This window comes from Thunnus maccoyii, chromosome 4, assembly GCF_910596095.1.
Source record: "Thunnus maccoyii chromosome 4, fThuMac1.1, whole genome shotgun sequence".
In the NCBI taxonomy this organism is placed as follows: Eukaryota; Metazoa; Chordata; class Actinopteri; order Scombriformes; family Scombridae; genus Thunnus; species Thunnus maccoyii.
The window spans coordinates 28,142,233-28,155,719 of NC_056536.1; the positions used below are offsets into that span (position 1 = coordinate 28,142,233).

The 13,487-nt window shown below is 38.3% G+C and overlaps 1 protein-coding gene across 8 annotated transcripts in view; it reads left to right on the forward strand.

Annotated features, from left to right (window-relative positions):
• The window catches only part of LOC121895216 (formin-like protein 13), a 51,999-nt gene extending 39,420 nt beyond the window's left edge, over nucleotides 1–12,579 (forward strand). For 2 of the 8 annotated variants that reach the window (XM_042408187.1, XM_042408188.1), the window contains 2 exons: nucleotides 6,959–7,051; nucleotides 8,118–9,891. In XM_042408187.1, coding sequence (XP_042264121.1) covers nucleotides 6,959–7,051; nucleotides 8,118–8,210 — 186 coding nt within the window. In that variant the 3' untranslated portion in view covers nucleotides 8,211–9,891. Of the gene's footprint in view, nucleotides 1–6,958; nucleotides 7,138–8,117; nucleotides 9,892–12,197 lie in introns of those variants that run through there. The other 6 variants (XR_006095714.1, XR_006095712.1, XR_006095713.1 and 3 more) reach the window with 6 other exon arrangements.
• The last annotated feature ends 908 nt before the right edge of the window (nucleotides 12,580–13,487 follow it).

Below are 13,487 nucleotides of genomic sequence, written 5' to 3' on the forward strand. Positions count from 1 at the left end.
TGCCTATTTTCTCACCTTTCCCATATCTCAATGGACAATCCATCATCATAGAGAGCCCACTTACCCTTCTTGCTGTGTTTGAGCACTGAGGTATGATAGGGTCAGCAGTGAGCTTTAGGCCTAGTAGGGAATTGTGTTATATACTCTATACTAGACCCTCAATTAGATTCCTGTGCGCTCCAAAACTTCTCCACAACTCACACACAAGTACACTCGATCTGTTATAGAATGAGGGTACAAAATATTCAGGGTTTCCTACTGATTCTCAATTGCAGTCCTGTTTGCACCTCCCAAAACTGAAAATTATAAATGTACTTCATGAACATACAGAGAGGAGAGGGGGGAAAAGAGAGAGAGACTGGAGGGAAATAACAGAGACATCTGGAGTTCACAGAGAGTTCTGAGTTCAGTAAGAGAATGTATTTTGGCTGTTTGGTTGCAAATAAACACAAATGATCCGCGGTCAAGTTCGTATAGAGCCTGGGAGGTGGCATAGATGTAATTTTTTTATAAAGCACGCATGCACTTCACTAAAGTTGGCACTGAATTTGATGAATTTACTGTTCATCAGAGCACAAATGAGACAAGAATTAGCTAGCTAGCATGCTGTTATCTAACTGTGGAATACAGTTAGTTCAAAGGCCTTTAGTAATGTTAAGTTATTGGCATGACAGTAACTGAAGGGATGTAATTGTGCTAAGCTACCCTGTAGTGAAAAGTACTTTCACTTCCTCACAGCAGGGGATAGCCAAAGCTAGAGTGAATATATTGGTATCATATGAAACTAGATGACCTCAGGCATCCAAGGGAAGAGGAATAAATAATGCTCCAAATTTAGGCTAAATTTTTGCGAGGGAAAAGCTGGCATGGACATTTATTTACCTCTCACCTCAAGATATCTGAATGAAAATGGGTTCTATGAGTTCTTCTACGAGTCTCTCCTATACAGACATGGACACTTTATGCTAATCCCATGCAGTTTTGGGCAAAAACCATGCAGTTTCTTGCATGCAGTATAAATGTGTTATTTGCGCCTATTCTAAAAATTGTGCATTTGAATATTTCTGCATACTGGGGTCTCTAAACAGTGATGGAATTGTATAAATTGGGTCTGACTGGAAAGTCGAGACTATTGTGAGTCCAGTTGTATTCATTCATCCCCAGAGCAGCCATTACATTGTAGTGACACCATTTTTTGAAACTTGACCTCACTGTATAAACTGACCTATTGTGACCTTTAGTATAATCACAACCTCATGAAACTTGAAAACCACCAACTAGAGACCGAGATTATTCAGGGGACGTAAACTTACAATAAGGGGATTTCTGAACAATTTCCAGAACAGAAGTGCTCATCATCCAATTACAGAAAAATGTGATTCTTACAGAAATCTCCAAATGTCAAAAGTTTTTGACACCAAATCACAGCATGAATTTTTCTATGGTGTTCTCAAGATCTCAGTGTCTTAATGTGGTATTTTGGAGGTATTTTTGACAGTTTTTATCAATTCTTGAGTGGTCAAAAAATGGTTCAATTTTGCAGCAAATCGTATCAACCCCAAAATTTCTGCAACAACTTGATGATAATGAGAGATAATTGAGCATGTGAACGGCCATCGTATTCTTCCATCATAATGGAAGTATTATGGCCTTGTTCTAAGCCCTTTCTTTCAAAATTTGAATAGACACCTAACCAAAACACGTTTATTACAGATTTATTACTAGAAATGCTGAGCTGCATCAAATTAATCTGCAGGTTCCCAGCTTTCAGATGATGTATACCACTTCTATGAGGCATATAATGTTGACCTGCTATCTCCCCCTAAAGATCCCCTACCCACCCTAAAAAAAGACAAAAATGGGTCTATGGTAGGGAGGGGGGGAGAGGTAAAGGTAGAAAGGCGCCATATAAGTGCAGTCCATATAGGAAATGAAATGACTTCATTACCGAATTAGCAGAGCTTCGTTAGTGGTGCTATTCCTCAATAAAGACAGGTCTACACAACAAGATCAGGAGATATTTGGAGTGAATCAGATTTTTAAATACTGCAGGGAGGGATAGTACAAGCAGAAACAGTGAGATGTTAGATGAAGAGCCACAGACAACAAGCTCTCACTGCATTTTCTGCAAACAGCACACCTCCAACAGGTAAACAGCTCCTTTTACCTTTCCATAGTGTGCAGCGGAAAAACTCGCAGCGTGCCAGCAGTGCTCGACTGCTCATGGCATGGCTCGCCAAGACTACCTTAAAAGCCATGGAAAAACACTAATAGCTGGAGACTCTTAGCGGGCATTCAGACAGAAAACAGCCCTGCATTAAAACAACGCAGATGGCAGGGATGATGGAGGCTTGTTACTTCAGGTACCAGTGAGACATGAAATACCATCCAGGAAGTCCAGTTTGAGTAACAGATCTGTGAATTGACGGCTTATCAGACGTCAAAACGTTAAACAGAGGGCTATTATACTCACAGACAGGATTTTACAACCCTGAAAAAGCAAGTATTTTATCTTTAGTCTCAAAGTAAACAGTAGAATAAAAGCACTCATGTTACAAGATAATGTAATTGGCCAGCGCAGTGCCTTGCTGAATTATGTTGCATTACCTTGTGGCAAAAATTGAGCCCAGTTCAACTTTTTTCCTTGGTAACCCGGGTGTTTTTTGTCCTCAGACTGACCTCATTGAAATGACTAAGAGGACTTTTTTGACTTGGCATATAGTCTTGTAATATACAAGTGGTGCAGATTTAATGCAAGAGATCAACAAGGTGTAATGTCATTGCTTTTACATGTAATGTTCAGGCTTTCACAAGCTTAAAGTAAAACATCCTCATAATAAAATTAATCCTTAAAGCTGCTATAATCAAAACATTTTTATTGATCATGGATCACATGATCACTTGTATGTGAAAGGGGTCACTTGTACTGATGAACCAAGAGGGAATTATCACCTGACTGTGTGTTTTCCCTCTCCTCTAAGAAGCTTTTTAGTGTCTTTCAGCTCATTGTTTTAGTTTTTGGGCCTGCAACGTACCTGTTTTGGTTCAAAAAAGCTCTGAAAACCCACTTTACATGCATGAAACAGCAGAAAGACACAGTTAGCAACTAGTTGATGATCACAGTAGATCAGATAAATAGTTCAACAGCTAAAGAAGAGGATGATTTTCTCAGGAGTGTCAACCAAAAACAGAACTAAAAATAGAGTAAATATTTACTTACATTCAGAATGAATCCTGAAATACAACTCTACTGATGCAACACAAATCTATCAACTTAAAAGGTGATGATATGTCAATGATGTGTTTACAGCTTCCTCTGCTTACAAGTGGCCAAAGAACCGCTTTTTAGTCCTTATCTTTAACATAAATCACTCCTTCAGGTGTTATTGAAAATGGTCGTGTGGTGTAGTGGCTGTGGCCTTTCAGACTGTGACCTTTAACTGTAGTGTGCCCCTCAGGCCTGGAGATACGTTTTTAATCACCAGGCAGGCAGCAGTGGAAAAATGCATCATCATCCCTGCATGTTTCAGTTTACAGTTTATTTTTTTTATCATGTTTGAAATGTCACTTTTCTATCGTAGCATGTCTGTCATGTCATTCTGTGTCTCTTTAGATATCAGAGCACAGTGCCATCTAGCATCATTCCTCCAAGTTTAGTTAAAATCAGACCAGCGATGTCTGAAGAGGAAAACAGCTCAATCCTTAGTCCCAATCCTCACCTGCGTCCTTAACTTCCTCCTCTGATTTCACTGCGTTGGGACCCGGTTCTAATATTACGTGCGTGCAACCTCCTGAATATACAAGAAAGCCCTTCAGGAGCATTGGAGAAAATGATTGAGACTGACTGGGCTGTGGTGTTGTGCGAGGAAGCAGCAGGTTAGGGAAAAGGTGTCATATTTAGTCACATCTTGTCACAGGGGTGGAGAATTCATAATGATGCCCTTGAATAGCCAGCATGCAAATGTATTAAACATAGAAGCATTTTAGAGAGGTCTTTTTTAGAGTTACTATGCCGGAGGCACAATTTTAAAAAACTATTCAAAGTATACTAAATAGAAAGAAAGATTTTATGCAATGTGCTTCGCTTTAATACAGTCTCTGACATGTTGCATGCCTGGTATTTAATGTAATTTATAATTTTAAGATGTCATTTTTTTTAACCAGGTCCTTAATTTTTTACTTTACAAAAGCAGAGTATTTTTATATGTCTTAAAACATGTCTGGAGGGGGTCTTTACGAATTTCTGATGCCAGTTTGGAGATGAAGGAGCCAAGAATAATCATAAACCTTTTTTTTTTGTGGCCTAGTGTGTTCCACCACGGTATGAAACACATGAAACCAGCTCTCAATCTCATTATCCTTCTTATCCTCATTAGCCACCTGAGGTGGAAATACATTGATTCATACAGCAGGCACTTCATTTTTTTTGAAGTATGGTTGTATATTTGATATTTTGGGCACAGCAGGTGTATGTAAAAATCCATGCAAAATAAATGTTTAACATGCACGATGAGGCTGATCAACAGGCTGTGCAGAGGATTACATCACTGAAACTGAGCCCTGCTCTTTTGCCTGCGTTGTAATGTAATATTGGGCATTTCTGGCAGAATGTGCACAATAATGGGAGAAAAGTATGCAAACTTAAGTATGTAAACTGACTAATTTGCACATTGGCTGTGAGAATGTCATATACTGAAAACAGAACAGGTGTTAATGATGAGCCGACATCACCCTTTCACTATTAGGGACTTTGTTGAAAACAGGTGGCTTACACCTGTGTAAATCTTTCAGAAATGTCAGACGACACAGTGAAAGAAACATAATCACTTTCAGCAATTAGAGTTTGAGCCTTTTGGAGGAGTTTGGGAATGTTTCACAGCCAGTTTAGGTGTTACCCAATCATTATAGAATGATTCAGTGATTGACTATTTAAGACAAACTACATAGTATATCAGTGACTAATTAAATTCACCTTTGAATAATATATAAAAAAAACTTAACAAAGTTTTATAATTAAACATGTAAATTTAATTTCATAATTGTGTTTTCAACTGTAAATATCATAAGATATAATTTCTCTGGTTGAAGTGATTTTAAAGTTGGGATTAGGGCAAACATTAAAAAAAAACCACAATCCTTGGTTTATTCCATATACTATTGAAGTATTCTTAATTAATTCAGAGACACGTTGAGGAATTGAGCATTTATAGTAAATAGTTATATGTAGATATGGTGGAAAAGGATTCTAGTGAAAGAACTAAACCCTCTTAATCCATACTTAAATCAGCATTAAATCTCAGTTAAATCAACATTTTTAAAAAATAAAGCACATATACAAGAGGTTGTGTCGAGATATAACGGTAGCTCTGTACATGTGCATGAATATGACTGGACCGGTGAGCTGTGATTGAGCTGTGATTGAACTGGTGATTGTGAGGCACCTATTCAGTGTTTTGGCTGAATTATAAATCCTACCCAGTTTTAGAAAGTGCCACATGTGCAAATTTCCAGACTTGACTCCAAACTCCGAACCCTTCCTGTTACCTCGCTAAACGTGACGATTCACAGCAGTAAATCAGTGATCTTAATTCACACAGAGATATGTAGCTTTGATTGAGAAGTTTGATACTTTGAAAAACTATAGTTCAATCAGGAGAGACTGGATAGAAAGAGTTTGATTTAAAGAGAAATTAAATTTATTCAACATAGTCTGCACGACAGGGAAAGTTGAAGAAATATGTGAGGAGTTTTAACGATTATGGATCACGATCCAGACTCTTGGTCTGTGGTTCTGCGATGGTGGAATGAGCTCTACATAGTCTACTGACTCCCCTGGTGCATTCAAGAAACATCTGAAAACTCAGCTCTTCAGTGAACATCTCAACACTTTAGCCCCTTTTCTAACTTTTTTAGTTGATTGTTGCACTACCATCTTATTGTTTATGGTATTTCTTTGTACTCCTAGTCATTTCTTACTTTAATTAAGAAAAGAAAAAAACAATTTCTGTCTAACTCTCTGTCTCATTGCACTTGTGCCTAATCATCTACTTTTTTACTTTATTGCTACTTTACAGCTGAATTTGTATTGCAGCTCTTTTGAGTCACTGTCCTCTAATGTTGGATAAATGCGTCTGTCAAATGACAAAATGTAAAAAAATTATTAGACCGCACCATGAAAGGAGAAAGAGAAGATGTAAATAAATAGAGTAAGCATTAAGACAGTCTCCCTGATTGGACTTGCACTAATTATTAGCAAAAGTTCAAGAAAATCTATAACCCTATCCAGAAAACCCCAAGCTACCCAAACAAACCAAAACTAGCTGTTTTCAGAGAGGGGGATCGATCTTTTCATCTAATTCTCAGCAAGAAAGTGAATAAATCCCAGCGTTGAACTACTTCTTCCAGGCCGTTTATGGCTGAAATAAAATGTCTGGTGCATAATGTAAGTTTGTCAGTAATCATTTGAACAGAATAAGGACATATAGCACCCAAGAGTATTTTACATTTGTTGAACATAAAGGGAGAAAATGAGAGTGACGGCAGCAAAGCCTGAGCCTGATTTCAACCTACACATTCAACGGCATGCCCCAAGCCAATTAGTACATTTAGCTACTGTGACCCTTCCTGATAAAGTTTGACTTGAGAATTGCTAACATTTTTATGCCAGTGACCCTTAGCCACCAAGGTATAAGTATTAATTCAGCAGTACATGTCTACCTCATTGTATAAGTGCACTCAAGCAATGGATTACATGCTGAGGCAGGATATGAGGTAATTATATCAAAAGACCATTGTTAAGAACAATATGCACAACCCAGGCGCCGGTTCACTAATGAAAGCAAATGCAGTTAATTGTAACATAATTTTTGTCAGCTCAAAGGTCTCAGAAAGTGTAATTGCTGTCAGATTAAAGTTCTTAATCTCCAAGCAACTAATCCTGTTTTTTTTTCCTGTTAAGGTTAAATTTGGGGAACCAGCGGATCAAGACTCTCAAGAGCTCTTTGGGTTGATCTGTCAGTTCATCCATGAATTCAAGAGGACCCACGCTGAAGTTGTATAGTTATATTATAAAGAGGGCACATTGTGTGTAGTGTTATGATGCTTATTAAATAAACGAAACAGATCCTATCTTCTTAAGGCGTCTTTACACTGTGCGATTTTTGGCTGTCTGAGACAAAAGTTGACAATCGAGAGAAACATGGTAAAATATTTGGTCTTCAATTCAAGATCTCACTGTAAGACACGTCCACCGGCGACAGTCAGAAGCTTAAAACTAAATTCTCTCAATGTGACTGCTGCTACGACCCACGTCTGCGTGGGAAAACAAGGGAAAACAGACTGGTTCTCCTTAAAGGGGATGTATCAAGCACATTTACAGGTCTGTATATTTGTTTTATCTGGGGCTTTACTGGTATATCTTTACATTTACAGTTTAAAAAAAACTCTTTATTTAACTCATACTGACCCTTCACGCAGCCCCTCAGTTCAGCCTCTGTCTGAAACAGGCTTTCTTAGCTCCTGTCTCTTTAAGGCCCGCCCCCTGCTGAGCTCACTCTGCTCTGATTGGCCAACTTCCTGAAGCTGCCCCTTTACTCGAAATGTCAACTTCTCAAATGCATCTGTACATGTTCCAACATAGACATGTTAGACATGTCTAACACATCATAACAGTATATAAATAACAGAAAATCACAAAAAGCATGATTTGTCCCCTTTAATACCTCCTCAAAACCAAAACGATGGAGGTGGAATGAAATGAAAGTAGTAACATCAGAGCGGCGCAGATGGACGACGAGCTGATGACGTGCCTCTGCTTTCATATACTTTTCTTCTATTTACATCGTAGCGTTACAATTCATCTGACAGCCTCAAATTGATATAATGCAGTCTGACCAAGATTTTATCATTGGCGTCTCGCACAATGTGACATGCAATAAACTTATATGATTGTTGTTGTCGCACAGTCTAAAGGCGCCTTTAGTCAAAGTGCACAAAGATAGATTTAAAAGAATATATAATGATGTTTATAATGTAGTACTTGATATTAGAAATAACATTATTAATAGAGTGAAATGCTGATATTTTTCGTGGCTTTTTCTCTGTTTTGTGTTGTACAGATATTTGCTTTTATAATATACATTGGATGTGATGACGTGCAGCGTGTTATGCTCATGCACCTGGACGACAGGATGACAGTGTCAATTTTGTGAATATAAAACAGATCTATGTCACATTAGTTCATGTCAGAGGTGGGTTTGATTTTGTTTGACTTCATGTTTACTGATGTTTGTTTTGAGACAAATCATTAATGAAGGATTTGAAACTCCTCGGTAGTATCGAACGCTCGGATGCTGAAGTGTGCTGCTAATACCAAAAGCTCTCTGTTGGCAGAGGAACAAAACAGACAACACTTCAGAGGCCAGCTGAGGATGGTGTACTTTGAGAGTGTGATCCTTTTGAAGATGCAGTCGTGCTATGGTCATTGACATTTCCTATCTCGGCACTCTGGGAGGAGCTCCAAGGCCACCTCTGATTCAGTACCACATCTGCACTGTGGCAATGACATGATGAGCAAAACAAATTCCCCTTCACAAGGTAGAGAGGTAATCTTAGCTCTTGTTATAACTGATTTATCTGTTCTTAGTCTGACGTTTTAATCAGATGACAGGAGAAACACAGTGTGCACTTATAACTGTTAATCACGGTGGTATAATGAACCAGACCCCTTACTGAGCCGGAAAAGTTGCACATTTTGTTGTAAAAGGAAAAAAAAAAACAGTCATTTTAATTAAATCTCTGCATCTACACAAACTGGTGATTCATTAGCAGAAAACACACAAAACTATTTCATTAAATGTTTCCTTCACAGAGCTTTATCTCATTATTTTTTTTTTTAAATTTCCAATTTGTCAAAATTGTAGCTGGAAGGATCGTTACAGCTTTTTTTCCCCCCCTCCTGACATAGTGTCTTTGTACTGCTTTTGAAATTAAAAAAAGATAAGTGACCTAACTGAGCGTATACACAACAGAAACACTAAATTATACTGCTTTCCATTTTCTTTCTTACTTTGGAATTAGTGTCACTCACTTACTGGCCGCTTTAGACCAAAGATTCACAGCGAGACGAGTTGAAACTTGCAACTACTTGCAATGCAACGTTATGAAATCTGCCGGTTTACACCAATGCGACCAGATGAGACGGTTTTGTAGCGTCTTAAAATATGAATGAGGATAGTGACAGTGAGTTATGTGCTACAGTTGCAGTTCTAGCATTGATGAAACAGCGAAAACATAAAAAAAACAAGGGGGTTGAGAATTGGGTGCTTTAATGGAATACCAAGGAGGTTTATGCAAATTTATGCCATGAACTTGAGACAAGAGAGGGCAGTTTGTTTGTTAATCTTATTGAAGTACATTTTAAGGCTTGTATCATACAAATAAACTGATCCTCTCTTTCGTCCGTCCAAAACTCTGCCATTTCGACCAACTGACAGTAACTGACCAGCTGAGTTTGCTACGAGCTGATTGGCAGTTGAAACAGGTGACGTGCCTTACGTTTGAAAAAAACCAACCACTGGTGACTTGATCAGCTGAGTCGCAGGTGACGCCACCAGCCGGCTTGAGTCAAGCTGAGACTGGCCAGTTTACACCAGTACGACTTTACCCTGCAACGTTCTGAAATGGTTTTGTCTCATCATGAAGCTTTGGTGTAAACTGGACTTTAAAGTGAACCACAGAAACATAAATGTAATAATTCTGCATATAAGTTGCAGCCTGTATTTCTCCATTTTTCTTCCACTTTGTTGTTATAAGAGTGAAACCTCAGTTTGTATTGGCTGTTCTTCACTTTTCAGGTTTTACTGGGTTTTAGGAGGTCTGTAAAAAAAAACGGTAAGAGATTTATTGTACCATTTCGTCATCCAGTTTGTTGAAATGTCAAGATATTCTTATTCTAACTGGTATGCATTTTGCAGTTTTTCTCAATTTCTTAAGTACATTCTCTGAATCACTGTTGCAAACACTCACCGCATCATTTTGTACTGTGCAGAACAACATTTTATTTGTCCATCAAATTGCTGTTAGTCACTCAAAACATAACTCGTATGTGAAGAGTAAATGACTTCAACAAGTTCATCGCTGCCCCCAAAATGACATGTCCCCTTATCACTACTCAAGTCGAGTCAGTCTGAACTGTGTCAGTGTGACAGAAGACAAAACTGTTTCTTTGTCATTCCTTATTGAGACTTACATACAATGACCCGATAATAAAGTGAAATATCCTCTACAGCCAACTTCAGAAAGGTTATTCATTGTCAGTCTTCACCCGCTGTAAGTTCCTTATACTGTATGTAACAGTAATGTAAAACAGAAAAAAAAAACAAAAATGAAAGGAGACCAAGGCAATAAGCACTAACTCTTATTATCCTTCTTCATATTGATTCTTAGATGAGGCTCTCCCTTACTTCCCCTAACGCTTTTTTGAAGTGTGGTTATATATCTGATATGTTTTTTCAGCTCAGCATGTACATATAGAAATTCATGCAAATGTTTAGAGGAAAACATTGACAATCAGAGAATCATTTGAAGATCATTTGACTCGTGTATGAAAGCAACAGTGCATGTACTGTTGTGAGAAAATGAACCATAGACTTGACAATTGCACACTGAGTATAATGATGATTTTCATTCAACGAGCAAACTAAGGAAAACTGTAAACGCTATGAGAACTTCTCCTTTTTTATAGAGATTGTTTTCCTTTAAACTGAAATTAAATTGCATTTTTCATCGACTGCACTACAGCACACATATCTGCTCTGTAAATGACTTGCCCTGTGTTCTCCTTTGAGAAGAAAATCAGAAAATAAAAGGGAGAAATTCATATTTTAAATTCCTTTTCATGATGGCACCCCCTAGTTTTGAAATTAATTAGATGAAATACTGTTCTGTTATCTGCCAACGTAAATGGAGACCTTATTGAGAGCCAGAGTGATGACGTCACGTCCATTTGGCCTCTGTTTCACTAGCTTCTGTACCCTGTAGCTCATAGGGGTGTGCCTGGGTACGAATACGTTATTTGGCAAAGCACAAATAGTGTTTTTTTACAAATATTTGTTTCATACAAATATTTTTGTTTTCGGGAAGAAAAAAGACATGTCAAATACCAATGCACAGGTCGGTTACATCACTATCTCAGTCTCTGTCCTCTCCTCCGCTGTTACGTCTATCAACAGGTCTCAACGAGGGGAGTCACATCCACCTGCTACATGACGCACATTTCCTTATTTGCCTTATTTGGACATCACTCCCGGAGTTGGGGGTGTTGCCCAGAGATAAAATTGTATCGTACCGTTCGATCAAAGGCAGAGCAGACAGTCACACTGAGCCTGATAGCATCCTGCTAAACAACACAAGAGCCTTAGACCCAAAATAACAACCCACGTTAGCTTTTCTGCTAAAGTCTCCTTCTTATCTAATTTAAAAACATGAACTCACGTCTTGTCCTGCACCGTAGCTTGTTGAACGTCAGTTAGCAGGCTAAACAGCTGCAGCACATTAAACAGCATGTAAACATACCTGCTAGTTTGGTCTTCAAAATCCCTGTTAGCGACAAACTGTCTGTCTATGACTTGTAGCTACAGCAGTTTGTCTACTTTGTGTTTTGTTCCCTACAGTCTAACACCGACACTCTTGTGACCTGCCTGCTGTCAATCAAACACAGACACCGACACGCCCCTCCAGCTGGCTGAGACAAAATGTAACATTTCTGATATTTCCCCAAAGACTTTTCTTCATTTTAATGATTCAAAACTATTACTAATATACTTAAAACATACTGACATTATTTTTGACTTCAAATAGGGATGATTAAATGTGATTTGGACTTTAATGAATTGACTTTATTTACAACACCAGTGGTTTGAATCCCTGGTGTTTCAGCAAGGCACTCTTCACAATTTGCTGCTGATCTTGTGGAATTTCATTAACCAAACGCCGGAGCAGAAGGCTCCTGGAGTGAAGGTGTTAATATTCATTATATTTTTCCTACTGTGAAAACAATTTTGGCAGATCCTCATAAACATGTTTGCAGAAGTAAACAACACTTAACATTTGTCTCAGACTCTGTTGTGTTTACTGGTGGGAATTGTCATACACCAGCCTCCACTGGTCTAAAATATCACATCTGCTTGTGTTTTCAGAGAGTGGGAAAGCTTCTATTCACCTCCTCTGCCTTTGTTTGTATCTCCACGCTGCTGTCATTGTGTGCCAACTTCTCTAACCAGTCTCCGGATTTCATGTAGTGGACAAACATAATCATCATTGACATATTTTTCCTTCTTTTTGCTTTCTTTATTCCTAACTTCTCAATGTCAGTCAGCGGACTATTATCGCAGTAGCCATTGTTGTAGAGTTTTTGTCGCAGGGTTACACATAAAGCGTGATTTCTGTGCCTGGTGACATTGTGTAAAAAAATTGTGTGTAGTGTTGTACTGCATTTCTATTTTGGACAGGTTTGTTCTAAGTATACTACCTGCATAACTGGCAACTGATGGAATAAAACAAAATCACATTTGACCTTAACTGGTTCAGGGTCACATTTCAACAGCTTCAGCCTACCTGCCAATTACATAAAATCTGCTATATTCACACTGGATTACATGACTATATGTAATGTGAAAGATGATGCTCATTATGATGAATCCACAGTAAAATATATCCTGATTCTCTATCACTTCCCCAAGGCTCTGCATGTTAGAGCGTTTTAGCATCTTTCAGCTCATTTTTTTAGTTTTACAATTTCACTGCTTTGGTTCATTCTTATTAGCCTCGTTTCCAGATACAGCAGGCACTTGTTCACAGCTGAAAAGCTCTGATAAACTGCTACCAGCCCTGCTGCAAAACAACAGACAATGTTGGCAACAAGCTGGTAAACATAGCGATGCATTTAGAGCAGCTAAAGAGCCAGATGTTTCCCTCAGAAGTTGGTGGAGACCAAAAACAGAGCTAAAAGAAGAGTGGATACTGGATTTACATTCATCAGTTGGATACAAACATGACTCCAAATAAATGCTAATGTTACTCTGTGTCTGCTGGGTGTGTAAACAGCCCAACAAATCCTCCAAATGAAACAAACAAATATGTTGTTTGACCATGTGCACTCCAGAATGACAAATAGGAGCTTTTTTTCTAATCTGGCACCGTTCCTAATCTGGCAATGTTAGAGAAATGTGTGGGATAAAGTTACTTTTTCCTTAAAGTTAGGTGACTTTTGTCATCATGGCTACAATAATAACCACATGGTTAAGGTTTGGTGATGAATGTAGTTACATTAGTTAGTTAGTGACATTTTTAAAAAAAACTCTCCTGGCTGGTTGGAAATGTGACACTCGCACTTAGAAACAGGAAATGAACAGCAGTCTTCTTTGGCAAAGTCCACTGTTGGGTTAATGGCTCCGTCCATCCCTTCTCCTCTGAATGAGGAAATTTGT